This window comes from Pogoniulus pusillus, chromosome 34 (assembly GCF_015220805.1).
Source record: "Pogoniulus pusillus isolate bPogPus1 chromosome 34, bPogPus1.pri, whole genome shotgun sequence".
NCBI classification, from domain to species: Eukaryota; Metazoa; Chordata; class Aves; order Piciformes; family Lybiidae; genus Pogoniulus; species Pogoniulus pusillus.
The window spans coordinates 7569990-7597467 of NC_087297.1; the positions used below are offsets into that span (position 1 = coordinate 7569990).

General features: G+C 45.1%; 1 protein-coding gene across 10 annotated transcripts in view; it reads left to right on the top strand.

Annotated features, from left to right (window-relative positions):
* Nucleotides 1–27478, top strand: part of DTNA (dystrobrevin alpha) — a 222776-nt gene that overhangs the window by 138863 nt on the left and 56435 nt on the right. For all 10 annotated transcript variants that reach the window (XM_064170648.1, XM_064170651.1, XM_064170649.1 and 7 more), the window contains one exon: nt 20344–20557. In XM_064170648.1, coding sequence (XP_064026718.1) covers nt 20344–20557 — 214 coding nt within the window. The remainder of the gene's footprint in view (nt 1–20343; nt 20558–27478) is intronic.

The window sequence follows — 27478 nt, forward strand, 5'->3', positions numbered from 1 at the left end:
AAAAAGCTGTAATATTTAAAGAATACTACTGCAAATTTAAGCACTCTCCTTTGCCTGTGTTAGTGCTACGAATAAACAACAAAAACTTGTAGAAATTATTGTGGCCTCACCTCTGAATCTGCTGTCTGCCCAAATGTGGGATGTGACAAAATCTTCAAAGTAAGAGACCCACACAATTCTGCATGCAGGAATCCTGAAAGCTTTTGTTAGAGCACCATGAATATAAAGTGATTGTATGATTCTCCATTTCTGCTGACTCTCTCTAAACTTAAGAGTAATGAAAAGACAAAGTCTGTAGCCGATAGAAGTAACTTAGAGGATGTGGTGAGTAAAGAAAGCTGAATGCAGGCTCCTTGCTTATTCCTGTGTGAAGAATAAGCTTATTGCAGTACAGCTGTGGCAGGAGCACCAGTTTTCTCTCAGTCATAAATACTAACACAAGACAGAGATAACTTTTTCTGCAAGAAGAAATACAAATTGAAATTCTGAAGAAGCCCAGAGGAGATCTTGAGATTTGGGCATGAATAATTCCCAATGAGTGCCTAGAGCCTTGGACAGATGGACCTCAGAGAAAACGCTGCCGGTGGCTGTGCCATCGTCAGATCTCAGAATGTAAAGCAGGAGTGTGTGAGCTGACTGTGGCAGCTCCACTGGATCGTGGTGTTGGATGTAGTCTTTGAAATAGCAGCACCCTAATCATTTGAGATTAAATTTCATTATTTGGGATAATAAAAGCAGATAGGAAGCAGGTGCAGAAACCTGATCAAACATGCTGCGTGTTTATTCCGGTCTGTGCTGTACAAAATGTACAACATGCACAGAGCTGACTCCTCTTCACCTCCATCTTCTAAATGGGCCTTAGTGGCAGTGCAAGAATCAGGAGGGGAGACATCAAAACATGGAAGCAGGTTTTGGAGCATCTGATATACTTTCTCATCATGCAGGCTCCCCATTCAGCTCCCCTTGCCACCAGGAAAATGCCATCTTGGCAAGGGTGACTTAGAGCTGTTTACCCACAGCATTCAGACACAGAAGCTGACAGAATCATAGAATTGTCAGGGTTGGAAAGGACCTCAAGGATCACAAGATCAAAGATGTTAGGAGTTGGAAGGGACCCAAAGAGGTCATCAAGTCCAACCCCCCTGCCAGAGCAGGACCATACAATCTGTCTCAGGATCATCTAGTTCCATCCCAGGCCCGACATGGGTGAGGACACCTCATACTCTAGATGAGGTTGCTCAGAGCCCCATCCAGCCTGGCCTAAAAGAGCTCCAGGGATGGGGCTTCCACCCATAGGGTGCTAATAGGCTTTGCTAAAAGATGGCATGAAGGACCAATGACAGCAGTCACACATATTGTCACCAATATTCAGGAACCACCAAAAAGAACAATCTGTAGTTGTCCCCAGTGATCACTGTGTGGATGTTTTACTTCAATATTTGGTTTTCAGTGAATTTATTAAAACCCAGTTGTTTATACAGAAAACCAAGATGAAATGTCATGTTCACATGCAGATTCCCTCTGGGCTATGGTGGCAGCAGGAGTAGAACATAACAAGATACCGTAATCAAAAGCATTACACAATTAAACATCACTCACTGCTACAGGACTGTACAACTGGAATAATGCTGCTGTCCTTGATGAACTTCCCTGAATGTCTTGTGACATTGTTCTATGACTCTGGCTGCAAAAAGCAGATTTTGCTGATTTCCCTAGATCAGGATAAACCATTGGCAGTTGAAAGCTTGAATCTAAGGCCATGCTGATGATAGTGACATGAGCCTTAATTAATGCAGACAAAAAAGGAGCTGGTTTCTTCAGCAGTTTAGTCCCAGCACCTTAGGGTTTCAGTGTCTTTGTTTTTTTCCCTTCAGTATTCTTCTGCACAAATGATTTGGTCTTCAGATTTTTTCCCATTGCTTTCTTGTATCCAAGCTGATGCACAGCTGTTGCCAGCTATGACAGAGGTGTTGTGAGTGTCCATGGCAGACTTCTCCATGGGATCATAGGCTGGATGTTAGGAGGAAGTTCTTCACAGAGAGAGTGATTTGCCATTGGAATGGGCTGTCCAGGGGAGTTGTGGAGTCACTGTCCCTGGAGGTGTGCCAGAAAAGACTGGATGAGGCATTTAGTGCCATGGTCTAGATGACTGGATAGGGCTGGGTGCTAGGTTGGACTGGATGATCTTGGAGGTCTCTTCTGACCTGGTTGATTCTATGATTCTATGATCATAGGATGTTAGGGGTTGGAAGGGACCCAAAGAGATCATCAAGTCCAACCCCTCCTGCCGGAGCAGGACAATACTATCTAACACAGATCACAGAGGAACACAGCCAGACAGGCCTTGAAAGTCTCCAGAGAAGGAGACTCCATGACCTCCCTGGGGAGCCTGTTCCAGTGCTCTGTGACCCTTACAGTAAAGTTCTCCCTTGTGTTGAGGTGGAACCTCTTTTGCTGCACCTCCATCTTCACCCTGCTCTTTCTACCTCCTCTGGTCTCAGACAGTTAGAGCTGAAGCATGCAGACATGTCAGCTTCATTTCCATAGCTACTCTTGGATGCCCCCTTGATCTGATCTGCCTTTTTGCATTTGTTTTAAGTTAGAATAATTTCTCACCCTCCTTAAATAGAATAATTCCTCGCTGAAAATGAATGACAGTTATTGTAAACACACTATTTTTAGATGCCTTTCTTAAAGCTTTTTTTTTGGTCTGTACTCCTATACCTCTTGTAATGCTACAGCAAGCTGCTGAATCTGATTTTGTCCTGGAAACTGACAGTCTGGGTATCAAATGACATCAGCCTGGAATGGGTTGCCCAAGGAGGTGGTTGAGGCCCCATCCCTGGAGGTGCTTAAGGCCAGGCTGGATGAGATTCTGACCAGGCTGATCTAGGGTAGGGTGTCCCTGCTTATGGCAGGGGGTTCAAACTAGATGATCCTTGTGGTTCCTTCCAACCCTGACTGATTCTATGCTTCCTTTCTATACTGGGCAGGCACTTAAATCTCATTTTATCCCATCCCATTCAACATGCCATTCACCACAAAATGAAAAGGCACAGTATCTGGTGCTTGTAGTAAAAGGAAAGGATATGAAAGTTTGATTCCACACTGGAAATGGTTCTGTGACCTCTGTGTTACCTACTGGTCGAGGAAGTCAACAGATGGTCCAGGTTCAGCCTTCCCTCTGCATTACAAAACAGTCACTGCTCTAACATAGCAAAAAATGCTTTCTAAACACAAAGCTAGAGGATACTCCCAAGAGTTCCAGTCTTGTCCTGTTGGTAGTTAAACACCAAATCTTTCACCTTTTGTTTTTGTTAATTGCTTTAGGAACTGAGAGCTGCTTCTCTACTGGAATGAGAGCTCTTGTGAGCACTGTATGAAGCCATTTGTTCTTTGACTCAGCAAGTTCTTTCTTTCTCAGTACCCAAGAAATGCTCACTGATGATATTCTTGGTGTGCAAGAATCCCAGAAAGCTCTTGGCTGGACTTGGTGATCCTGAGGGTCTTTTCCAACCTGAATGTGTCTGTGATTCTGTGATCTCTGCTCTGACAGGGGGCATTAATTCTCAATATCCTGCCTTTTACATCTCAAGGGCTGTAGAGACTCTGCAGTTTGGTCCTTGCCTCTCATCCGGATGACCATCAGAAGCAGAGCCTCCAAATCATCAGGATTACACAATTACTTAGATTAAATAACTCCTTTGTCACTGTAGGTTTCCATGGTTAGTATTCAGTTCTCCCTTGTTGATTTTTTGTCATGATTTTTATTCCACCTTGGAAGCAGTAAAGCACAAGATGCATTCGAGCTGGGTCACAGCACAGTCAAATGGAGTGACAAGCAACGTCGACTACTCAACAAGTGCAAAAGGTCTCCAGGGCTGCAATTTGAAACATTATTTCCTAGGAAAACAATCTGCCTCTTGAATTTGTGATGGTGGCATTCTCACATTCTTCTAAGCCCTCAGTGAGCAGTCTTCTCTTAGATCTGCTTGGAAATCCTAGAATGTGGGCAAATAAAACCTACCATTTTGTGTCCTCCTGCTATTCTTCTCTCTTGACCATCTTGAATATTCTAGACCGTCTGGAATATTCTGTGACCATAGTATCATCCTTACATAAAGACAGAGGCTTGAAGTACCAGTTGTGTTGTTTTCTGTTGTAACAGAAGCTAAGTCTTATGGCTCACTTGTAGTAAATGACATGATTCAAATGGCTCAAAGAGATACAGCTTTAAAATGAAAGCTCTCTGAATTGCAAGAGTCATGATACCATTGTGTAAGTTACTAAATCTGGCACCCTGCAGTACTTGAATAATGGCAAGAAAGATGAGTTAATGATTTTTAAAAACTTTTTTTGTTCCTTTGTCTTTAGCAGAGACTTGGAGACTAAATGCTCCTGGAACTGCTAGTACTGTTCCATATGGGTTTCCAGGCAACTATGGGGAAGGGATGCATATATTATACATTCTGCATTATGCATCAATTATTTAATCAAAAGTTCAAAAGGGCTTGATTTAGCATATTCCCTGCAGACAAATCCTTCATAAGGATTTTAGTCTGTAAGTGTTCACTCACAGCACAATGTCCTGAAAATGGGCTCAGGTTTTCTCTTCCTTTTAGCTGTAAAAGTTTATTAATGTATTTGATAGACACAGTAGCTGTGAGGGAGCTGCCATATGACCTGTGTGCTTGGCATCTTTGTTGGGAGGCTGCTGGTTGGCTTTTTCTTCCATGTTAGCACAAAGGGTGCTGCTATTACATAAAGGACTTTTGCTGTCTTGTCCCTGAGCTCTTCAAAGGCTACCACTGCAAATCTGTCTCATACAAGATTGATGCAAGAACTATCAGTGGACATTTGGAATTCATTTTAATGTCAAAAGGAGCGAACCAAACAAGGCTGTGTATCCTAAGCTCTCAATTTTCATTTACTAGAGATTGGGTTTTCCTCCATACCTATGGTTCCAAGTGGCTTCTGTTAGAGCAAGACCTGCAGAAGTTTGTCAGTTAATGCTGTTTCACCCTTCACAGAAGAAAATGTCTGAACTGGCTTCCTTTGAGGCAGAAGTTGACAGAAATGTAGACCAGGCCATGTCCCAAATATACCTACATGTTCTCCTATGCTACACAAGTGACTCATCCCTGCCTTGATTTAGACAGCTTTTGTAATTGGATCATAGCTGAAAATCTCTTCCATTCTGGCTTCCTGAACTCTGCTACACCTGCCAGTCACTGTTCCAATTCTGATGGCTTTTCTGATGCAGGTTTAAGGTTGGACAGTCTGTTCAGTTTCACACCAGTATCTCTGAACATCTGCTGCTGGTAACAGGTGGCAGTCACCTTTGATCTGGCAGGCTTTTGACTGGCTACCCAAAACCTGCAGGTTTGTGCATCTTGTTTCACATCAGTCCTCTTAATGAACACTTCAGACAAAATTGCATACATTAGTAATAATTTAATACTCTCCTAGACAGTCTGAAAAATGCAGTGGATGTGCAGGCATACAGTCTCATGGGAACAGACTGATAGCTCAGTGGTAACAGGATCACTGTATCTTCTGAGGGATGCTGCTTCTTCCTGGGGGAACTATTTTCTTCTTTCACTCTCATGTTTTTTTCCCCTCAAACTGTAACTATGCTTTTCAGTCTCCTCCTTCATCGTTTCTCTGTCCCTTCTTCAGTCTCATGTCATTATTTGGATGTTAGGAAGAAGTTATTAGATGTTAGAAAGAAGTTCTTCACAATGAGGGTGGTGAGACACAAACAGGTTTCCCAAGGAGGTGGTGGAAACCTCATCCCTGGAGGTCTTTAAGGCCAGGCTGGATGTGGTTGTGAGCAACATGATCTAGTGTGAGGTGTCCTGCCCGTGGTGGGGGGTGGAACTAGATGATCCTCTAACTAACAACTCTGATTCTATGATATTTGTGACACTTGCCTCAACTCTAACTTCTTTGCAACCCTCATTCTCTTGGCTGCTCTTTTCTTTCGGGGCATTCTCTTGTTCCTAAGGAGCTTTGGTCAATCACCTTGATCCAGACCTGCTTTTCTGTTCTGGACTCAAAGTGGTAAGTCTTTGGGAGTCATACACGAGCTCCAGCCAGATGTATTTCCTGTAGAGTGCAAAGGATAAGTTTTATGTCCTTACAGAAAATCACTCAGGAAGTTTCCTGAGAAGATAGGCTGCAGCATTGTGCCCTGTCTGTGTGTTGTGGCATTGCATTCAAAGCATCCTTCTCCATTGCATCTGCTGAGTTTGAATTTTTGTTGAGGTTTTCTTTGCCCTGTCCTGGTTTTTAAGCGATCACAGCTCGAGAGAATGAGTAGGCACCTCACAGCTTTCTTTCACCTTAACTACACAGCCTACACCATCTTCCTGCCTGAGCAGTGACCTCTGTCACAGCTTCACATGGGCATTCATAGAATCAACCAGGTTAGAAGAGACCTCCAAATCATCCAGTCCAACCTATCCCCCAGCCCTGTCCAGTCAACCAGACCATGGCACTAAGTGCCTCATCCAGGCTTTTCTTGAGCATCTCCAGGGACAGCGACTCCACCACCTCCCTGGGCAGCCCATTCCAATGCCAATCACTCCCTCAGGCAAGAACTTCTTCCTAACATCCAGCCTAGACCTTCCCTGGCACAACTTGAGACTGTCCCCTTGTTCTGTTGCTGGTGGCCTAAGCTATCTTCCTCATACCTTTCAGCCTCCTCCTCCAACAGCTCTTAAAAATAAACCCACAGTGAAGCCCACAGGGACACTGGCTGGCTGTGGTGAAAGTTCTGAGCAATTATGGGCTTCTTTGGGGTGAAGACAGCAAACTGTCCACAGGAAAGTCAGAGCTTGGGTCCTGGCATCGTCTTTACTGTAGTTCTCTCCTTTCATAGGTCCCAACGAGTGCTTCTTTCCATGCTCATTTGTTTTCAGAGTTACATCAAACCTCACTTTGTGTACCTCTAACAATATAGATCAGCTTTGGAACACCCAGAGCATTCAAAGAGAAGCTTTAGCTTAACCACCATCTTATATTTTTACCCACCAGCTGCACCTGATGTTACTTTCTGTAAGTTTTAGTGGAAGAGTCCTTCCATACAGCATATATCTGGCATGCCAGGACAAATTGTGACAACAGAAGATGTTGGCCTTAAAAATAATTTCCTGCTTTTTGAAGTGTGAAGAGGCCACACAATAGAATGCCCTCAGTGTGCATTGTTATTAATAGAGTTCTGGGACTTTACATCCTGCTTTCTGGCATTAGTGTTTGTGATAGGCAAAGGCTTTATCCAGGCACTTTTCCTTGTGCTGAGGTCAGGCATTTCTAGGCTGATTTCAGGCTGAATTGTATCTGTGACATTGTTGTTGGCCAGAATGGATTTCTAGCAGGGTATTTCCAAGCAGTCTTTGGCCCTTTATTGAGCAAAATGTGGTCTAATTCCAGGAGTTCTGTGTATGCTCAGCCCTTTCTTTGGTCCATGTGGATGGATAAATGTCTGCTTTCCTGTTGGAAAGTAAATTGAAAGTAACTCTGTTGAACTCAGTGACACTGCTGTGGCACAAAGGAAGGAATGAATCAGTCTCTCAGAGTACATAGTTTGAGAAGGTTGAACTCAATTTCTGATAAATGAAGCCAGCACTAGTATCATGCTGCATCTCTTGTAAAGGTGCTGGTCTTCCCCAGGTTTAATTTTCCACATTTCATTCATCTGTAGTTTGCCTTGAAACTCTTGTTTTGTCTTGGATTTGCAGGGTTTCTTTAAGGATTGCATCTGTGAAATAAAGGTTGACAGATAAGTGGCCATGTACATTGAGACTCTTACTCCATCTAGGGGCCCTGACAACATCATTAAAGAGCTCCTGTCACACAGAGAGGGAAGGAAAGATGTGTGAGACTTCACCTAAATCCCACTTATGTGTCGTTTGACGTTCTGTAGTCTTGTTTCCTTTCTCACTTTTGCAGTCTGTTGAGCTATGTTTGTGTCAGCTGGAGCTCTTCTCCTTTCCTTGGCCTATTCCTCATACCTGTTTGCTTAAGAAATGTGAACTCTGGGTGTGTGATACTACAGATCACTGTGTTGGGAGCCACCACAGTTGCCTCCTGGTATGGACATGCTGGTTACTGGGCTGGGGAGCAGGAGCACTGAGTGGCTCTTGCAGAAGATACTGCTTTGAATATGAGTAGAGACAGGAGGGCAAATGTGGGAAGCTTGTGTGAACAGAAAGCCAGGGCTTAGCCAAGTATTCTCTGTTGTTTCTCTAAATGAGATATTTTCTATCCAAACCAATTTGTTACCCAAAAAAAAGTGGATCTGCCAGATATGAAGACTCATCTCTCCCTATCTTGAAGCTGATTATAGCTTGAATCCCAAAAGATCTGGGGGCAAATAAATTCTGTTGTTTTCAATCATAATTATGTGTTTAAATACCTATGGAAGCTTGGATCTATGGCAGTAATGAGGCCTTAGAGACTGCACTGTCTTTATGACTTCAGGCATAAGATGCTTGTTCCCCAAAGCCCTGCATGTCACGGGAATGTCCTGCTTCATAGCAATGCTCTAGCTCTCAACAGCTAAGCTGTTACTGGGGTTTTGTCCTAGAAACCCTTCAGATTGACCCAGTCTGCTCAAAAGAGGGCAACATATGCCACCTGAAGTTGTTTCTTGGTTTGGGGGTGAAAAACGTAGTTCTGGTATCAGGCAGTTCAGCCAAGCATAAAGTTCAGCTTAAGCATTTCTTTAGTTGTGTTTAATAGATCATAGAATCATGGAATCAACCAGCTTGGAAGAGACCTCCAAGATCATCCAGTCCAACCTAGCACCCAGCCCTGTCCAGTCAGCCAGACCATGGCACTATGTGCCCCATACAGTCTTTTCTTGAAAACCTCCTGGAATGGCAACTCCACCACCTCCCTGGGCAGATCATCCAATGATGATCTTGTGGGCCAAATTCAGGCCACATTACATATGAAAATATTTGAATGAATAGAATGTGGATCAGCTTAAGAATATGCATGGATGTAAAAATATTGCATCTTTTGCATTCAGGGGAGCACACGAGTCGTGTTTCATTAGTATTCTGTACTTTGTGTTGCCATTTCCAATCTTGCCAACACTAAATGTTCTTAAAAAGTAATTACAGAAGGCAACATAACCAGGGATCAGACTCTGAGAACCAGGAGATGGGCCAAGGATGGCTTTCATCTTCAAGCAGTTCTAAAGGTGTAACAGGTGCTCATTCTATTTCATTGGTGTTTGCGATATGACTGAACCCCAAAGGTTGACAATACAATCTCAGCTTGGTTTGTGAGGGAAGACACTGATGCAAAGCACTGTTATACTGCATACTCTCTTGTCACCATGGGCCAGCAGCAGTAAATGTGAGACTGGGGATAATGCCCAGTACCCTTAGAGCTGCTAACTGACCCCAAAGGCTGACAATACAATCTCAGCTTGGTTTGTGAGGGAAGACACTGATGCAAAGAGCTGTTATACTGCATACTCTCTTGTCACCATGGGCCAGCAGCAGTTAATGTGAGATTGGAGATAATGCCCAGTACCCTTAGAGCTGCTAACTGACCCCAAAGGTTGACAATACAACCTCAGCTTGGTTTGTGAGGGAAGAAACTGATGCAAAGCACTGTTATCCTGCATACTCTCTTGTCACCAGGGGCCAGCAGCAGTTAATGTGAGACTGGGGATAATGCCCAGTACCCTTAGAGCTGCTAACTGACCCCAAAGGTTGACAATACAATCTCAGCTTAGTTTGTGAGGGAAGAAACTGATGCAAAGCACTGTTATACTGCATACTCTCTTGTCACCATGGGCCAGCAGCAGTTAATGTGAGATTGGAGATAATGCCCAGTACCCTTAGAGCTGCTAACTGACCCCAAAGGTTGACAATACAACCTCAGCTTGGTTTGTGAGGGAAGAAACTGATGCAAAGCACTGTTATCCTGCATACTCTCTTGTCACCATGGGCCAGCAGCAGTTAATGTGAGATTGGAGATAATGCCCAGTACCCTTAGAGCTGCTAACTGACCCCAAAGGCTGACAATACAATCTCAGCTTGGTTTGTGAGGGAAGACACTGATGCAAAGCACTGTTATCCTGCATACTCTCTTGTCACCATGGGCCAGCAGCAGTTAATGTGAGATTGGAGATAATGCCCAGTACCCTTAGAGCTCCTAACTGCTTCCAAATTAATGAAAATATAAATAACCCAATTTGTTAGCTTTTACATTGACTTTACACTTGATTTTTGCTGGTAGCAGTGCCAAAGCAAGCTGTAGTCCTCTTCTTGTGGTACTGAGAGGGTTTTTTTCCCTGGGGGGGGGGGGAGGTAGAGGGAGGTGGCAGCAATTTTATCAAAGTAAAAGAAAAAAAAGGAGTTATTTAAGAGAGGAAAATGTAGTCAGCCTTGGCATTTGAAGAAGCATATTTCTGGAGGAGATGTTATCTCTGTAATAAAGACATTCGAGATGAAGACATTCTGCCCTTTCCACCTCGCAGGCTGCCTGCCGCCTGTGATCTCCTGTGTGGGACAGCCACTCGCAGGTCTCCAAGCGCGTAGCCTTGGTTCGGCTAAGCTCCCAGAGGAGGCAGCGGTGGGGATGCGCGGCTTCGGTCGGCGGTAGCTCGCCTGCCGCCGTGCCGGGAGAGCGGAGTCGCTGCGGCGGCTGCGGCTGCCTGCGCAAAGCCCACCCCCTGCTGCCCTCCTGTGGCCAGGTCTGCGCTGCCAGGCGCCGCCCGCGCCCTGTCCTGCCTCCTGCCTGGCAGCTGCTTTGTCCCGGGTTCCTAAACGCAGCATCACTGGGGCCAGGCTCCCAAGTGATGATTTTCCTCTTCTCTGTTTATAAATATCTGAGGGTTCGGGGTCAGGAGTGGGGCCAGGCTCTGCTCACTGCTCCCTGCGATAGGACAAGGAGCAAGGGGCAGCTGCAGCACAGGAGGTTCCAGCTCAACACAAGGGAGAACTTATTTACTGTAAGAGTCACAGAGCACTGGCACAGGCTGCCCAGAGAGATTGTGGAGTCTCTTCTCTAGAGACTTTCAAGACCTGTCTGGATATGTTCCTCTGCGACCCGAGGTAGATTGTATGGTCCTGCTGTGGCCTGATTGGACTGGATGGTCTCTTTGGGTCCCTTCCAACCCCTGACGTCCTGTGAGCCTGTGAGCTTCTGTCTTAATCTCCTAAACAGGAGGGCTGAGATGTGTATTTCTGTTTTCTCTGGAAACATTTTTTGGGTAGTCTCTGTAATTGAGTGTCTGACACCAGCTCTATCGCAGAGAAAACACTGACAAATCAACTCCAGGTGCAGCATCAGCCAGATGTGGAGGTGTTTTTGACACCTTTGGGGAGTGCAGAAGCATTTTTCTGATGTAGTTCTATAGTACAGAAGAGTTCTGATTCATTTAAAATATGAAATGCTGGGGGTTTACCTGTTGAACTGTGAGCTCAGGTGTAAGGCAAACTGAACCTTACTTTAAGAGAAACAAGGAAGCTGCTGGGTGTCTTGCATCCTTACTGACCATGTTTCAGTACCGCATGCCCCCGTGAGTTCTTTGGCTGATTTAAAGCTGATACTTGCAAAACTCATTTGAAGGAATTGTTTATTCAGACTTAGACTTACTCACACAATGCCTCCAGTAAAGTCTTTCTCATTAAAACAGTATTATGGTGGGATACAAGGATAACAGAGATGCATAGCTGAGGAATATCATTGCCTTTAGGGGGGATTTATAAAGTTTTTGGCTATGGAATACACAAAGCAACAGGTCTGCTAGTGACACATTGGTCTTTAATTCCCAAATAAGCTTAAGTAAATGATGTACAATCTGTGGATTTAAGCTGTGTGCTTGTTAGCAGCAGGGCAGAGTTTTAATGGAGTGAATTTTTTCCTGGTTGTCATGAAAATAGTAAGAATCTTAGAGTTAGGTTTTTGTGTGACTTTATTGTATGTGTGTCACACTTCATTCAGCATCTCAAACCAGCAATGTCAGAGCGTGTTTGAAAAAAGAAAGTGCTTTCCCAGCATCATCTGGGTGACAAGGAGGTGACATCAGTGTCCCAGCCCAGCACTCGGTGCATCACCCACTGTTCCCCTTGGCAGGATCGACTGTCATTAGTGCTGCTCCTTGGGGAGACTGCTGGCCTCTCCTGCCACCCACAGAGAGCCCTGCAGGCTTCAGTTAAATATAGGTGAGCCAAAATAGGCAGGGATTGACAGCAGGAGGAGAGGGGACTTTTATTGTCTGTTAAGTTAGTGTGGAAGAGAGTAACTTTACTAGAGATCCCTACGTACTCTTGACACCTTGTTGGATTTGTCAGGTAGCACATTAAAAGCAGGAAGGCCACCTTTCAGTGCACTTATCCTAATGGTTGTTCCTCATTACTGCCTTTGGCCAAGTTACCAGACACTTCCAGCTGGCCACGGTTGCTTAATGTGATCAGTGGGTTTAGAATGACTCCTTTTCCCCTCTGGGCAGAATGGCAGGTGGGGATACAAGCATGCAGGCTGGCTACCTGGACAGGAGAATCTTAAGAACTTCTACCAGAAAATTTCAGTTCCTCAGTGCTACAGGTCATGCCCTGCAGATTTTCAGACACCCAGCAGCCAGGTTTGGCAGCCACTCGGGGACGTGTCTCCTGTGCACGCTGTGTGCAGCTGGCCAGGAGGTGCAGAGAGAACCAGCTCCTGTTGGGCAGGACAGCACTGTGCAGGCTGATTCCAGTACTTTGCACAAAGCTCAGCATGTCCCGTGTTGTGGGTACCACCTGGACAGGTGATCTGCATGAGTTCCATAAGTTCAAATGCAGCTTTCTCCATGTGCAGAGTAGTTCACAAGAAAAATAACTGCTCTGAATGTTTTAGTTCCTTACCCTCCTCACTCTGGCTGTCCATCTTTGGGGTGGGCAGGTGGAAGTGGTTAGCCTGTTGCTGGGCCAGTGTGTACCACACACCTGTGCACTCCCATAGCACAGGCAAAGAGCAATAGCTTTAGAGAAAACTCGGTGGGGCAGCACTGATTCCTCCTGTGGAAGAGTTACTATGTTTTTGCAATGTAAGCCATGACTAGAGAAGGACGTCACAGCATCACTGAGAGCAGCATCAGCTACAACAGGTTGCTTAGCTCTCTGTCCAGTGCAGGTGTGAGTATCTTCAACAACAGAGACCCCACAGCCTCTCTGGACAATCTGTTCAGTGTTTGACAGCCCTCATAGGGATTTTCTTTTCTTATGTTTAAATGCTTTCTCATGTTTTAATTTGTGCCCGTTGCCTCCTGTGCTTTCACTCTCCTTTCTCTGACAAGGGTCTGGCTCCCTATTCTTTACTCCCTTGCACCAGACGTCTGTAACACACAAACCCTGAGCCTTCCCTCTTTCAGGCTGGACGCTCCCAGCTCTCAAAGCCTCTCTCCATTTGATGGTTTGGGTGTTCCCCACCCCCCCACACGTTGGGAAATCACCCAGACTAGACTCGGCAGCTCTGGAAATTGAATGAAGCTTTATATTTACAGTTTAGCACAACAGACGAGCAGATACTTACAATATATACAGTTACAGACTGTATATAGACAAGTTAAAAGGTGATACAGAAACACAACAGCCTTCCCAGAAACCTGAGTCCCCAGGAGGGGCTCTCAACCACCCTTCCACCTTCCCCCTACGCCTCTACCTTACCCAAGATCTTGCCTTATGTTTAATGTAGTTTGAGGGTCAGCCAGAGGAATTAGAAAGCAGGTGGATTAGTCACACAGATGGCAGGTTAGGTTAGAGAGAGAGGTGCAGCCCACAAAGCCCAAGGAGCAACTCTGTTATCTATATTTATGTTCTTGTTCTTCCACATCTCAGCAAGCCTATGAGTGAAGTAGCCATCACCACTGTTTCCTTTCCACAGCCTATAATCTGATTCTTCTCACCAAAACATTCTAGCTAGGCTCAAACTAGCACACTCTGTATGGCACTTGAAGCACTCTAAATTTGTCACCTGTGCTTAGTGCATCACTGCATAGTGGTGGGACTTGTAGATAAGGTTTTGCTGATTGTGCTGCAGCTGACTGATTTGAGGGGCAGCTTGGCTACAACCAGGTGTAGCTTGGAGGGAAAACATTGCTCAGTCAGTCCTCCATTACCTGCCCAGCAGCAGGAGAGAGGAAGCCAGACAGAAAGGATAAGTGACTTGCCAGGGCTTTGCAGCTATCACAATGACAAATGGCTCCAATCCCCTGATTTGTGATGGGGTCATAGATTCTAATAAAAAAAAAAGAAGCCTCATCTAAGATGTTTTATAATATTTTTAGGATTGTTAGACAAGGAAGCATAAATCTTTCCCTTTTAATGAAATCCACCTGCAACACTTGACATGCATTCAAGTGCCATTGATTTCAAATGACACTGCTTGTACCTTTTTAAACTCGAGAATGTCTGAAAGTTTTGCTGGGCTAAAACCTTAATGAAATGAAAGTTTGGGGAATTGTTTAATACTTCTCTAAAAGTTTTTCCTGCATTCACTCACAAAGGAATAATCTATCAAGGAGGAATTCTGTCCTACCCATTTAGATCTCCTGGACTTTAAGTAAATTTGAATTGGTTATTAAAGCCCTGATTTAGTCACTTCCCATGTTTGATTAAATGTAATCTCCTCTTCCATGTTTATTTAGTAATAAATGCAAAGATAACGTTGTAGGGCTCATGGTTCAGGTGGGATACAAAAAATGCAGTAGAACAGCTGAAGGTTTTTGCATAAGTAGATCTATTTAATGGTAAAAAAAAAAGCTTAAGCACAAAGTCTGGGTTTAATTACTATTTTTTTTACTACTTAGAAGATGAACTTCCACTGCAGTTTTCTTTTGCATGCTTGCTTCAGGCAACATCATTTCTCGACAACTGATGTTTGAAGTAATCTGCCTCCTTTGAGATTAGTGAGATATCCAAATTTATTTATATCTCACAGCCTTTCCATATTTCTAATAAACTACAAGATGGAAAGAAGCCTTCATAAATACATTTACATTGCTTTGAACTGAAAAACCAAGAGGGTAGTCCATCTCGTCTCTTAATGCTTTTGAGATACCATTATCTCCCAAACAGAAAATTATTTGTTGCAAGTAAATTAAAGCTACTATAAATCAGAGAAAATGACAATAAATTAAAAATACATTGATTTGCTGCTAATGAAGAGACTGAAAAACTCTTGAAGAAAAGAGGGAAACTCAAGATCAATAAAATCTACATAGGCATTGACAGAGTTGTAGGCGATAGAACTCTTCGCGCTACTAATTACTCTTTTTCATCATCAGAGTGGGAGAAGACAACAGGAAAAGATGTTCTGAACACAGGTAAAGGTAGAAGGGCAGGAGGCAGGATGTCTGAAAACTTCTCAGTTTGAGGAGAATGTAGAACTCCTTTCAAACAGTTCCAGCCATCTTTCCTTCACGTCCTTCTGGCTGAGCTCTCAGTCACAGTTACAGCATTCTGGCAACAGGCACTCTCCAATTGTTGTTTCAACAGCAGAAGGACTCCCTGGAGGAGATAGTATTTATTATTTGCAGTATATTTTATGTATTAATCCTAATTACATATCTGGCCTTTCAGTATCTGAAGGGGGCTACAAAAAAGCTGGGGAATGACTTTTCGGGCTATCAGGGAGTGGCAGGACTAGGGGGAGTGGAACAAAGCTGGAGCTGGGTAGGTTCAGGCTGCATGTGAGGAGGAAGTTGTTCAGCATGAGAGTGGTGAGAGCCTGAAATGGGTTGCCCAGGGAGGTAGTTGAAGCCCCATCCCTGGAGGTGTTTAAGGCCAGGCTGGATGGGGCTCTGACCAGCCTGATATAGGGTAGGGTGTCCCTGCCCATGGCAGGAGGGTTGGAACTAGATGATCCTTCTGGTCCCTTCCAACCCTGACTGATTCTGTGATTCTAATTCTCTGCAGTTCAGCCACAGTCTCTTCAAAGTGTGCACTCTTGGGTAGCAGTTGCTGTGGAGCAAATGGCAGTGTTCTGTAATGCTGCTCATCTGTGCACTTCTGTCCAGGTGCTGAACTTTATTTGCATTCACTAGTCACTATCTGTTAGAGAACATACTCCAATATAAACCCCTCTATGACAGCATGTAAATAGTGCTTAATTTCATAAAAGTTAAATTAGCAAAAGGTGTTTGCCATGGAAGAGCCAATAATGCAACCTTCAGCTTAGAGAGGTTGTGGAGTCTCCTTCTCTGGAGACTTTCAAGGCCTGTCTGGATGTGTTCCTGTGTGACCTGAGCTGCATTGTATTGTCCTGCTCTGGCAGGGAGGTTGGACAAGATGATCTCTTTGAGTCCCTTCCAACCCCTGACATCCTGAGAGCCTTTGATATCTTCAAAATTAGCAGATCTTGTTAAATGTCTGGCTCTTGTCCATCTGCTATTTCCTCCTCTAGGAAGTATTACTTTCCAGCCTCTGCAGAGAGATTTGAGATTCATTAATAAAACGCAGAATCAAACAGTGCAGCAGGATTGTTGTGTATTTAGCTTCAAGTGGAACCAAAGTGTTTCTGGAGAAAAAAAAAGGAGAAAAGAAAAAAGAAAGACCCAAGTAAAATTATTTATAGTACAAATGCACAGCAGTTCCTTGAGACTAATATTTTCTAGGGAGTGGGGACTGGTACTGCTGTGTAATTTCCAATAAGTCATTTTCTCAGCCTTGTGCCCTACCTTTCTGGCATACCAATGAATATAGGGAGAGCTTAAGAGCCTTTCAGGTTAGAGTTAACACTAAACCCAATATTTTTCTCTTGTATGTGTTAGTGTACTGGTGTTATTAGTCCCATGTCTGCTAGCCTCTGGATATTTCCCTTCCCAGGGCCATCATCAGCAAAACTAACTCTGGGTGTGATTGTGTTATGAAAAATATAATATCAGTGGGAAAAGAAAGCCAAAAAAAAAAACAAAAAATGAGAAAATCTGGCAGCCACATAGCCTCACTGCTGGATCATGTGAAGTGTAAAGACACAACCCCCCCTTTCAGCCTCATTTATGCCAGCTGTTTTTCCTGCCTGCTCTCTTATTCAAGAGTTTTCCACTACTAAACTATAGCAATTAAGGTTAAATTGCTGTGTGAAATTCCATTCTCACAGTCAGGGAGTCCGGATGCCTGGTTCATCTTCCCAGGATGTCCTTTTATCAGTGCTGGGGAAACCATTGCAGCTCCCTGTGAGCCCAGAAGTAAATGCACATAGCCGGTGCCCTCAAGCAGCTCTGATGACATGATTTGTTACCCTTCATATTCCCATTTCCACCCCCGTGCTCTTTCCTCTCCCGTGCTCATGCACTCCCAGATAAACAGCCTGTCCCTGTTTATTCTTCACCCACTAGCTCCAATGCTGCTGAATTTATGTCTTTACTCAGGATTTATGCTCGGGCTGCCCTAAGAATTCCTGCCTTGGTCAGCAGTGCTGTTAAGCTCATACCCCTCTTGGTGCTGTTTCACCCCCAGGTGCATTGCTCTTTTTGTGCTGTTTGTTATGCCTGGTTATTTTTCATATTACTACTATTACCTTGGTAGTGTAGGCACAGTTCAGGTTCCACACTTTGCACACATGCCCTCTCACTCAGAAGCCAGCCTGGGGCAACTTGCTGGTGGGAACATCTTTGTCTGCTTGGTCTGAATTACTTAACAGACCTTGTGGCAGGCAAAAGTTAGATCTTGAGGGAAACATCACACAACCTTCCCCTGTTAATGAAGGCTATAAAATGCTTGCACATGGTGTCCAACCTGTGGCATGGGGGTTGGGACTAGGTAATCTTTAGGGTTCCATGCAACCCAAACTGTTCTGTGATTCTTTGATTCCATGGTCCAGCCTGTTGCTGTGTCTTGTAGCACGTTGTTCTGTGTTTCTTCCTTGGCTACCTTACACTGGTGACTCAGAGTGGGAAATACTCAATAACCATCCTGTCCTGGACCAGATGATGGCTTGCTTTATAGTAACTTCTTCCATTCTCTGCCTGGTCTGGCCTCTGAGCCATGTGGAAAAGCTGCCCAGGAAGGGGCAGTTATTATGTGCAGGCCATCCTCCTGGAGATGATGCATCTCCCAGTTACCCAGATGACTTTTGTAACAGCATGGTGGTGTTAACTGGTTGAATGGGAATGGCTTCACTGAAAGGATCTGAGACCTATGTCAGGTCTTTTATGAGGAAGCCAGAAGACCAAAAGAATCCAGAGAGCTCTATGCTCCACTCACCTGGCTTAATTCAGAGCAACACTCTGAAGACAAGCTGCCAGCATACAGGGTCACCTCCAGAAGCTTACTTTAAATGCAAAGGCCAAATAAATATTTAGGTGGCATGACAGAACTGGATCTTTCAGGTTTTCCCACTTATGTGCTAGGCAACAGCAAGAAGTGGAGAAGTGCCTGAAATAGTTGCTGCTGCAGTTGCTGCTCACCTGTGTGGCTTACATGCAGTAGCAGAACATCAGAGATTCTCATTTTCATGAGGTAGAGAAAAGGAAACCAAATCACAGGGAAGGAATGTAGACTAAGTAATGGCTGTATATCTGGTTTCATTTTTCAATCTATTATCAGCCTACATTTCCTTGCCATCAGAGCATCATGTCACACTGCAGTCTGAGACAGCACCTGCATCCCAAGCAAGTAACCATTTAGCTATTTGGCTTAGAATGAAATTTCCCTATCCACAGAAAAATGCATCTGCTTCCTTGTACAGATGGCTCTCAGTATGTCAGAAGACACAGCACCATGCTCAGTAGTAAGAACTATAGGGTAGTTCATGGTTAAAGAGAAGAGTATTTACACTCTGAAGCTCACTATTTGTTTCTTGTGGGACAGCAGGTAATGCTTACAACAAAAAAATGATGATTCTTGGAGTTCAGGTCCAAACTAAATGCAGATTTTGGATCAGTGTAGGTGTGTTCATTTCTGGCATAGTGCAGTGCTTCTGGCAGTGCCTATCTGGGGCAAGCCAACCGTACCACACCAGTCAGAGTCCTGTGCAAACAAGAGTTCTGTTTGGGTACAGTATGATGGCTGAGCAGAGATTGTCCTTTAAGCTGTCCTTGCAGGCAATAACAGACCTCATAAAATTCAGCTTAGACCCAGACTTTATCAAAGAGAGAGACTTCACAAAGTCTTTGGCAAATGCATTTGGAAGGCACAGAGTAATGGCCCTGGGATCACTTTGTTGCGTGTTCTTTGTTTGGTTGTGGTTGGTCTACCCTGACTCGATTAGAATTCCATTTCTGTAAAATATTTTGCTTTCCATACAAATTGCTGAACAGAATTTTCAAAGTGTCAGTACATGTTAAGCGCTTAATATTTGTGGGACCTTCTGAAAAGCTCATCTGCTATGCAAATTAATATCTAAGAGTCATTTCAGAGTGGATATTCATAGAGGCATGGCTCAGAGAAATGATTAGCATGTGTTTACCTTCCAGTGATTTCCATAAACCAGAAATTTTTACTTGGAACACTTCTACAGTGAGAAATGATTTCCCAAGCTGAAGTTGTATGCATTACAATTAGTAATATCCATTTATTGTTTGCTTATTAATGGATTTGAACTTCATTCGCTCATTCCCCCACCAAGTTCAATTCTCAGTGATGGGAAATACATTAATTTGTTTAATTATTCCTGAAGCACAGTCTGTGTGGTTGTGTTATTCACAGAATCACAGAATGTCAGGGGCCTCAGGGACCTTAAAGGCTCATCCAGTCCAATCCCCCTGCCAGAGCAGGATCACCTAGACCAGATCACACAGGAATGCCTCCAGGCAGGTTTTGAATATCTCCAGAAGAGGGAGACTCCACAAGGCCTCTGGGCAGCCTGTTCCAGGGTTGTGTTACTGCCACAGGGAAAAAATTCCTCCTCATGTTTACATGAAACTTCCTATGCCTCAGCTTCCACTGCTTGCCCCTTGTCTTGTCATTGGGCATCACCCAGCAAACCCTGGCTGCATCCTCCTGGCACTCACCTTTATGTATTTAAAACCATTGATGAGGTCACCTCTCAGTCCCCTCGAGGCTAAAGAGCCCCAGCTCCCTCAGGGTCTCCTCGTAAGAGAGATGTTCCATTCCCTTCTCTCAAGCAGTTCCATGTACCTCTTGAACTGGGTGGCCCAGAACTGGACACAGTGCTCCAGATGTGACTTAACCAGAGCAGAGTAGAGGGACAGGAGAACCTCTCTCCACCTACTAGCCACAGCCCTTCTAATACACCCCAGAACGGCACTGGCCCTCCTGGCCACGAGAGCACACTGCTGGCTGTTCCAAACCCTGAGGAAGGAGGTGGTTTTGTTTGTCTCAGTTGCTTTCAGGAGTACATGTCCCCACTGACTCTTTCTGTCCTGTCCCCTAGTGCACCTGGTGGACATCTGGAACGTGATAGAAGCCTTGCGGGAGAACGCACTGAACAACCTGGATCCCAGCATCGAGCTGAACGTGGCTCGCCTGGAAGCTGTGATTTCAACTATCTTCTACCAGCTCAACAAACGGATGCCAACCACCCACCAGATCAACGTGGAGCAATCCATCAGCTTGCTGCTCAACTTCTTGCTAGCAGCCTTTGATCCGTAAGTCTGCCTTACCTAGCCACCTGTGCTCCCACCCTGGCCCAACTGGTGCAAGGGTTTCTTGCTCGCTCCGGAAATATCTTTGGCAAGCAATGGAACTGCATGGGCTGCCCGGGGAGGTGGTGGAGTCGCCGTCCCTGGGGCACTTCAAGGCAAGGTTGGACATAGCACTTGGTGCCATGGTCTAGCCTTGAGCTCTGTGGTAAAGGGTTGGACTTGATGATCCGTGAGGTCTCTTCCAACCCTGATGATACTGTGATACTGTGAACAGGCTAAATTGTGACCCAGAGAACGAGCATGTGGATGGTGCTAGCTGGGGAGAGGACCTAAATTAAAGCACTCTGCTTTCCTTTCTGTCGAGCCAAATTCGCCACGACTGTGTTTTCATCCAGTTGCTCAGACTGGTTCCAGTTTATGTCAAAGAGGAATTATCTACAGAAACAAATTTACATCCGCTTCTAATTTGCCCTGTTATTTATTGCCACACCAGCGGCTGACACCACTGCAACGCCTCTGCAGCACAGCCATGGGTTAATAGCTCATTATTTTGAAAGAGCTCATTTTCCTGCAAGTTCCTGCAGCTGTAAGCAATTCTTGTTTTTCTGGCTCATGCCAGTGCAGCGTGATTTTGAGACCATGACAGAAATAGGATAGAGACCTGGAGGTGATGAAATTCGTGTTGTTTATTACTGCATGGAACCCGTGTTACAAAAAGGACACGTCTGAGGAAGAGCCAGCCTGTTACCTTAACGAGGGTGCTGTGTATAGCTGGCAGAGTTTCTGAGCACACAGTCCTCAACCTGTACAGCAGGCTTTGGTATCCTCAAAACAGAATGGCTGCAGAGCAGTGCTTAAGCCTGACAGATGCAGGTGACCTATTGCCTCTTTATGGCTTATATATTGAAAATTCACCAGCTGAAAACACTGGCCATGACACAATAAGGATGCTGGCACTCTCCCCCTCCCTCTTTCTGTCCTCTGGCTTGCTTGAGGGCTCCAGTACTGGGTGTCATGGAGCCAGACCAGCCGGAGACTCAGTTGCCATGGCAACGGGGAGAAAAAAGTAGATGTTTCACATGAGGAAGCTTCACCCAACCTCTGCTCCAGACCCTCAGAGGGGAAGAAAAATACACCAATTCATTGTGAAAACATAGCCTTCAGGAATATTTTTCCTCCCTCAAGGGCAAAAACCCAAAGGAACAGGCATTTTAGTTTACACAAACCCACTAAAGGACAGGGGAAGTGGCCAGACACATGCACTGCTGCGTGCCACAGACAAACTGCTTCCCAGCTGGTAAACAAAGGGGGAGGCCCAGGGTCTGCACTCATGTGCTTGTTCTGGAGCTCACTGTAAAGGGAGAAAAGTCTCAGCTAGACACTAAAGCTACCTGCAGCAAAATGGAGAGAGGAATTAGCTCTTCTGTAGCCAAACAAAGAAGGAAAGGGATATGGTTTTGCTTTTCCTGAAAGCATCCAATCTCCTGTGGCTCGTGACCTGATTCTGAGCTCCCATCAGGCCCTCCCAGGGGTGAGGAGGCTGGAACCCTCACTCCATTTCCCAAACAGCTACCTCCAAGCAGGGTGCACAGGACAAAGGCACTTGAAGGACCCCCAGGAAGAGGCTCCTGGCTCCAGGGTCTGAGATGGACACTGACTGCCTATCACCCGATTCTAAATGCACCAGACAGCTGGGATGAAGTCCAGTGTGAAACATCGACGTTCAGTCGTCACAGAGATGTGTGTCAGCTAAGAGCTCTCTTTGCTGTAATGGGATTTTGGACACCTCTCACATGTAGAGATGTGGAGGTTTAGCATCTGATTCTCAAAATGTGCCCTACCTTTTAGCATGGTTCAGATTAATGAGCTTTTGGGATGGGTAATGTTTTAGCAACTGCTGGTGGTCCAGATTTCCCTGGTTTTGGGAAGCACAGAGAAGTGTCTCAGCATGCTGTGGGGAGAGTGAGAGCTGCTGGGGTCCAAACAGAGCTGATATCTCTGCTTTCTGTGTTGCTCACTTCCCTCCTTTACAGTGCAGCAGAAAGGTCCTCTATTGAAGGCTGCAGGCTGGTAGAAGTGAGATCTTGTGGTCCCATGCTCAGAGGGTAGCAATGCATGGCATACAGGGCAGTGGAACTGTGAGGCAGGATGAAATCTTTTCTCACTCTGCCCCCTTTTATAGAAACCAGACAGTTAAATTGCCTGCAGGTCTTCTCTGATGAAAAAAGAGTTTTGACTGGGTTCATGGGTCATATGGAAATCATGACAGTCGCCCCTAAAGTAATCTTTGATCCGAGCTCACTCCTCTCTTTCTTAGCCTTGTGTTTTAAGGAAACAGTTGGCCTAAAGAAATACTATCCAGGTTTCAAGGTGGCTACTGAGGAATTAATTTTCATGTTTATCAATAATTATTTCTCTGATCACATTTGGTTCTATGAATGCAGACAACAAGGAAAAAGACCAGCAAAACCAAACAAAAACTATCCAGAAGAGCAAAACAAGACCAAATAGCTCTTAGGTATATAGGAGAAGGCTGTTCTGGTCGTGGATGTTTTGAGTGGCTGTGGTAACATAGAGCAAAGGCTGTTCCTGCTCTACTGTGCACAGGTCCAGAAGAGGTTGTGCAGTTATTCATGTCCTCTTTGAAATGCAAAGAGTGAAGCAGCTTTACATCTATGAAAGGACCAGAAGGGACAAGTTAATGTGTGATTTAAAATCTAACAAGCCTACCACTCTCTAGTTTCTTTCCTTCTAGTTAGTATGTACTGCCTTGCATATACTCTGTTGTCTGAAATCCTCAACCTTCAAACAGCTTCTTCCTTTTCTATATAGCCTGCTGAAAACCTGGCAGGATTCTGGCAAGGAGTATTTCCCCAGGCCTGCAATACAGATGTCTTCTCAGGAGCTAGAACCTGGCTAGCAAAACTTAAGAGGAGCCATGCTGTAATGTGGTCACATATGGGCCACTGCCTACTGCCTGTGCTGAGCTTTCATCCCTTTTATTTTTATTGTAGTATTTTTTTCACAGCCTCAGGGATTCATTAGGCCTACAGATCATTGCATTTCCTCGCTACTGTACCCTCTAAGGAGGAAAAAGTGGGGGAAAATTATGTTGTATAAGATTTCATGTGATGCTGAGCTCCTTCATGCTAAGCCAAAAGTGAAGTGCAACCTTATAAAACTCCAAGCCAACAACATCAAACTTTGGAAACAGAAGTGCTGCTCCTGTTAATTTGCTGTTAGTGTGTGAAAGGCAGCATCATGTGGTTGAGGGCCTTGACAGATCCAAACCAGTGAGCAGAGCAAGACAGTCTGGCCTTTAAAAATCTGGACTGAAACGTGCCTGATGTGTGGATTTAACTGCACATTAAAACTGGGCAATGGCTTTTGCTTCAAGATCTCCTCCTCTGTCCCTGGGCATACCTGTCCTAGGAATGGAGCAGTGAGCTGTGAGCTCTAAAACAGACCAAATCTGGCTGGAGGGGTTTGACTTCTACAAAGAAAAGAGGAAATATTCCTGCCCTGGTTTAATGAAATGCAGTCTTGAATCATACTGAATCCTTTCTTACCCATCTGTTCAGAGCTCTGAAGTGTCTATTTCACAGAATCATAACATCATAGAATCAGTCAGGGTTGGAAGGGACCACAAGGATCATCCAGTTCCAACCCCCCTGCCATGCCCAGGGACACCCTACCCTAGAGCAGGCTGCCCACAGCCTCAGCCAGCCTGGCCTTAAACACCTCCTGGCATGGGGCCTCAACCACCTCCCTGGGCAACCCATTCCAGCCTCTCACCACTCTCCTGCTGAACAACTTCCTCCTCACATCCAGCCTGAACTTATCCATCTCCAGCTTTGCTCCATTCCCCCTAGTTCTGTCACTCCTTCATATCCTGAAAAATCCTTCCCCAGCTTTTTTGTAGCCCACTTCAGATATTGAAAGGCCACAAGAAGGTTGCCTCGGAGCCTCCTCTTCTCCAGACTGCACAGCCCCAACTCCTTCAGTCTGTCCTCACAGCAGAGCTGCTGCAGCCCTCTGAGCATTCCCGTGGCCCTTCTCTCTTCTCCAAGTGTACTAAGTGTAGCCACACAGGCCAGCCAGCTTTTATGACAAGTCCAGCAAAAAGTATATGTTTCAGAGACCTGATCCTTATGCATTTTGCTTTTCAAAATGAAATCATTTTGGCTGATCCTACTAGAATTCCCCCCCTGCAGCCTGTTTGTAATAATGGGGATTTGTGATCTCTTCCTCTGACTTTTCAGAACTGTTTGCTCTAATGAAGGTGGGTAGTAGGAGGCACACACAGAAGAGATTTGTGATTGCTTTGGGAAAAGATAACCTAAAGCACTGGGAGAGCATGAGGATGAGAAAAATCCTGTTTTCTCTGTGTCTATTTCACAGTACACAGGGGTTACTTCTAAAGTGGTGATGTTAGCTCTCTGTAGCTGTCCCCACCACAAGGCTGTCTCAGTATGAGTGCTGCTGAAGATCCTGACAACTGTCTCATCCATTTGACATCACTCTCCTTGCTGACCCAAAGGGCAAATTCAAGCTTTGGAGCTGGGCTTAGCCTTGTATGGTGTGTGGATTTGACCAGACAGTCCATCATGGCCTTTCCTTGCTCTGGGAAGAGGTTGTCTCTCTGCAGCCACTCCTTTGAAAAGGAAACCTCCTGCTCTGTGCTTCTCTGGTGCCTAAAAGCTTGTATTGTTTTTTGTCCATTTTGCCCAAGTAGCAGGGGATAGCCTTTAGGCCTGGCCATCATTCCCTATTTTACTAAGCACACAGCAGCTTCAGGGGTTGTTTTTGCCATTATTTGTACTTGTAGTGCTCTTCTACAGATATCTGAAGAGTGACCTCACTAAGACAGAATCATAGAATCAGCCAGGTTGGAAGAGACCTCCAAGATCATCCAATCCAACCTATCCCCCAGCCCTAGCCAATGGCACTAAGTGCCTCATCCAGTCTTTGCTTGAACACCTCCAGGAATGGCGACTCCACCACCTCCCTGGGCAGCCCATTCCAATGCCAATCGCTCTCTCTGGCCAGAACTTCCTCCTCACATCCAGCTTATGCTTCCCTCAGCACAACTTGAGACTGTGTCCCCTTGTTCTGTTGCTGCTTGCCTGGGAGAAGAGGCCAACCCCACCTGGCTATAACCTCCCTTCAGGTAGTTGTAGACAGCAATGAGCTCTGCCCTGAGCCTCCTCTTCTCTAGGCTAAACACCCCCAGCTCCCCAAGCCTCTCCTCACAGGGTTTGTGTTCCAGGCCTTTCACCAGCTTTGTTGCCCTTCTCTGGACACGTTCCAGCACCTCAACATCTCTGGTGCCCAGAACTGGACACAGTACTCAAGGTGTGGCCTGAGCAGTGCTGAGTACAGGGGCAGAAGAACCTCCCTTGTCCTGCTGGCCTCAAAACATTTTCTGTCCTCTCCTATTTCCACTAGTGGAATTGTTATCTGCCTTAGCCAGTCTAAAACTTCTTTCAGGGAGCACCAACCCTGACAGAGATCTCCATGCTGCCCAGCCACTGCCTCAGCATTTGCTTTTGCACAGCAAAGGTTGTGTGGCCCCAACGCCACCAGTCAAGGGCATCTGTAGCGCTTACACATAGCTTTGGGCACTTCTGGATTCAAATGATATTGGCAAGTGTTAAGCCCCATTCTCCTGCCCACTCCTCAGCCATATGTATTTATATATGCATATGTGTCTACATAGGCACACACACACACATCTGTTGGGAGGGCAAACTGAATTTTCTCCTGGCTCCAGAGATGCTTTTATGAATGCAAATGACCGATACAAAACACGGTGTCAAAACTAATCAGTTCAAACAGAGAGATGGAAGAGATAAATAAAATCTTTTCTTCTTCTGCTCCTCTGTGCCATAACTGTTTGAGTATGGGAAGGCTAATGGCTGTGGGCTGCAAAGCTGAAGGCAAGTTGATATGTGTCTGCCATTCAAGGGTATAATCCTATTAGTAAATGTAACTAAACCTACTGGGAAAAATAATCTGGATCTGAAGCACTTCCTCATGGGCTTTATTTTTCCCTCTCATTCTTCCATTGCTTCTTAATAATGTCATTGCTTCCACTTAGCATTTATTTTTCTTAACAGCACTTTTAAAGGCAGGTGAAAACCTCGTGATGAAACAGTGCAGAAGCATTCCCCACGGTCTAAGGGGGAGTGTGCACAAAAAGAAGGCAAAAATGATTAAGGAAGTTGAACATTTTCTCTATGATGAGAGCCTGAGGAAGCTGGGGCTTGTTAGCTTGGAGAGGAGGAGACTAAGGGGTGACCTCATTCATCTTTATAGATATGTAAGGGATGAGTGCCAGGAGGCTGGAGCCAGCCTCTTCTCGGTGATGCTCAGTGACAGGACAAGGGGCAATGGGTGGAAGCTGAGGCATAGGAGGTTCCATGTGAACCTGAGGAGAAATTTTTTCACTGTGAGGATGAGAGAGAGCACTGGAACAGGCTGCCCAGGGAGGTTGTGGAGTCTCCCTCTCTGGAGAGATTGAAGAACTGTCTGGATGTGTTCCTATGTGATCTGGCCTAGGTGATCCTGCTCTGGCAGAGGGGCTGGACCAGGTGAGCTTTCAAGGTTCCTTCCAGCCCCTGACATTCTCTGATTCTATGAAAATGACCAAATTCTCAGCCACAGCAGTGCTAGGTCCTGGTTTAAACAAATCAGAATCTGGTCAATGAAGGATGGAAATGCAGAAAACAAGAGATTCCCATACTGTGATTTTAAACATTATGGAACCAATCAGAAGGCACAGTATAAGGACAAGAAAAAAGCCAACACTGCAGAACATAGTCAAGATTTACTTCTTAAAGAGCAGAGAATGTATTTCTTTTAGTCTGTATCTGTAGTTGATTTTCAGACAGAAAGCAAAATTTCAAATGAGTGTAAGGAATA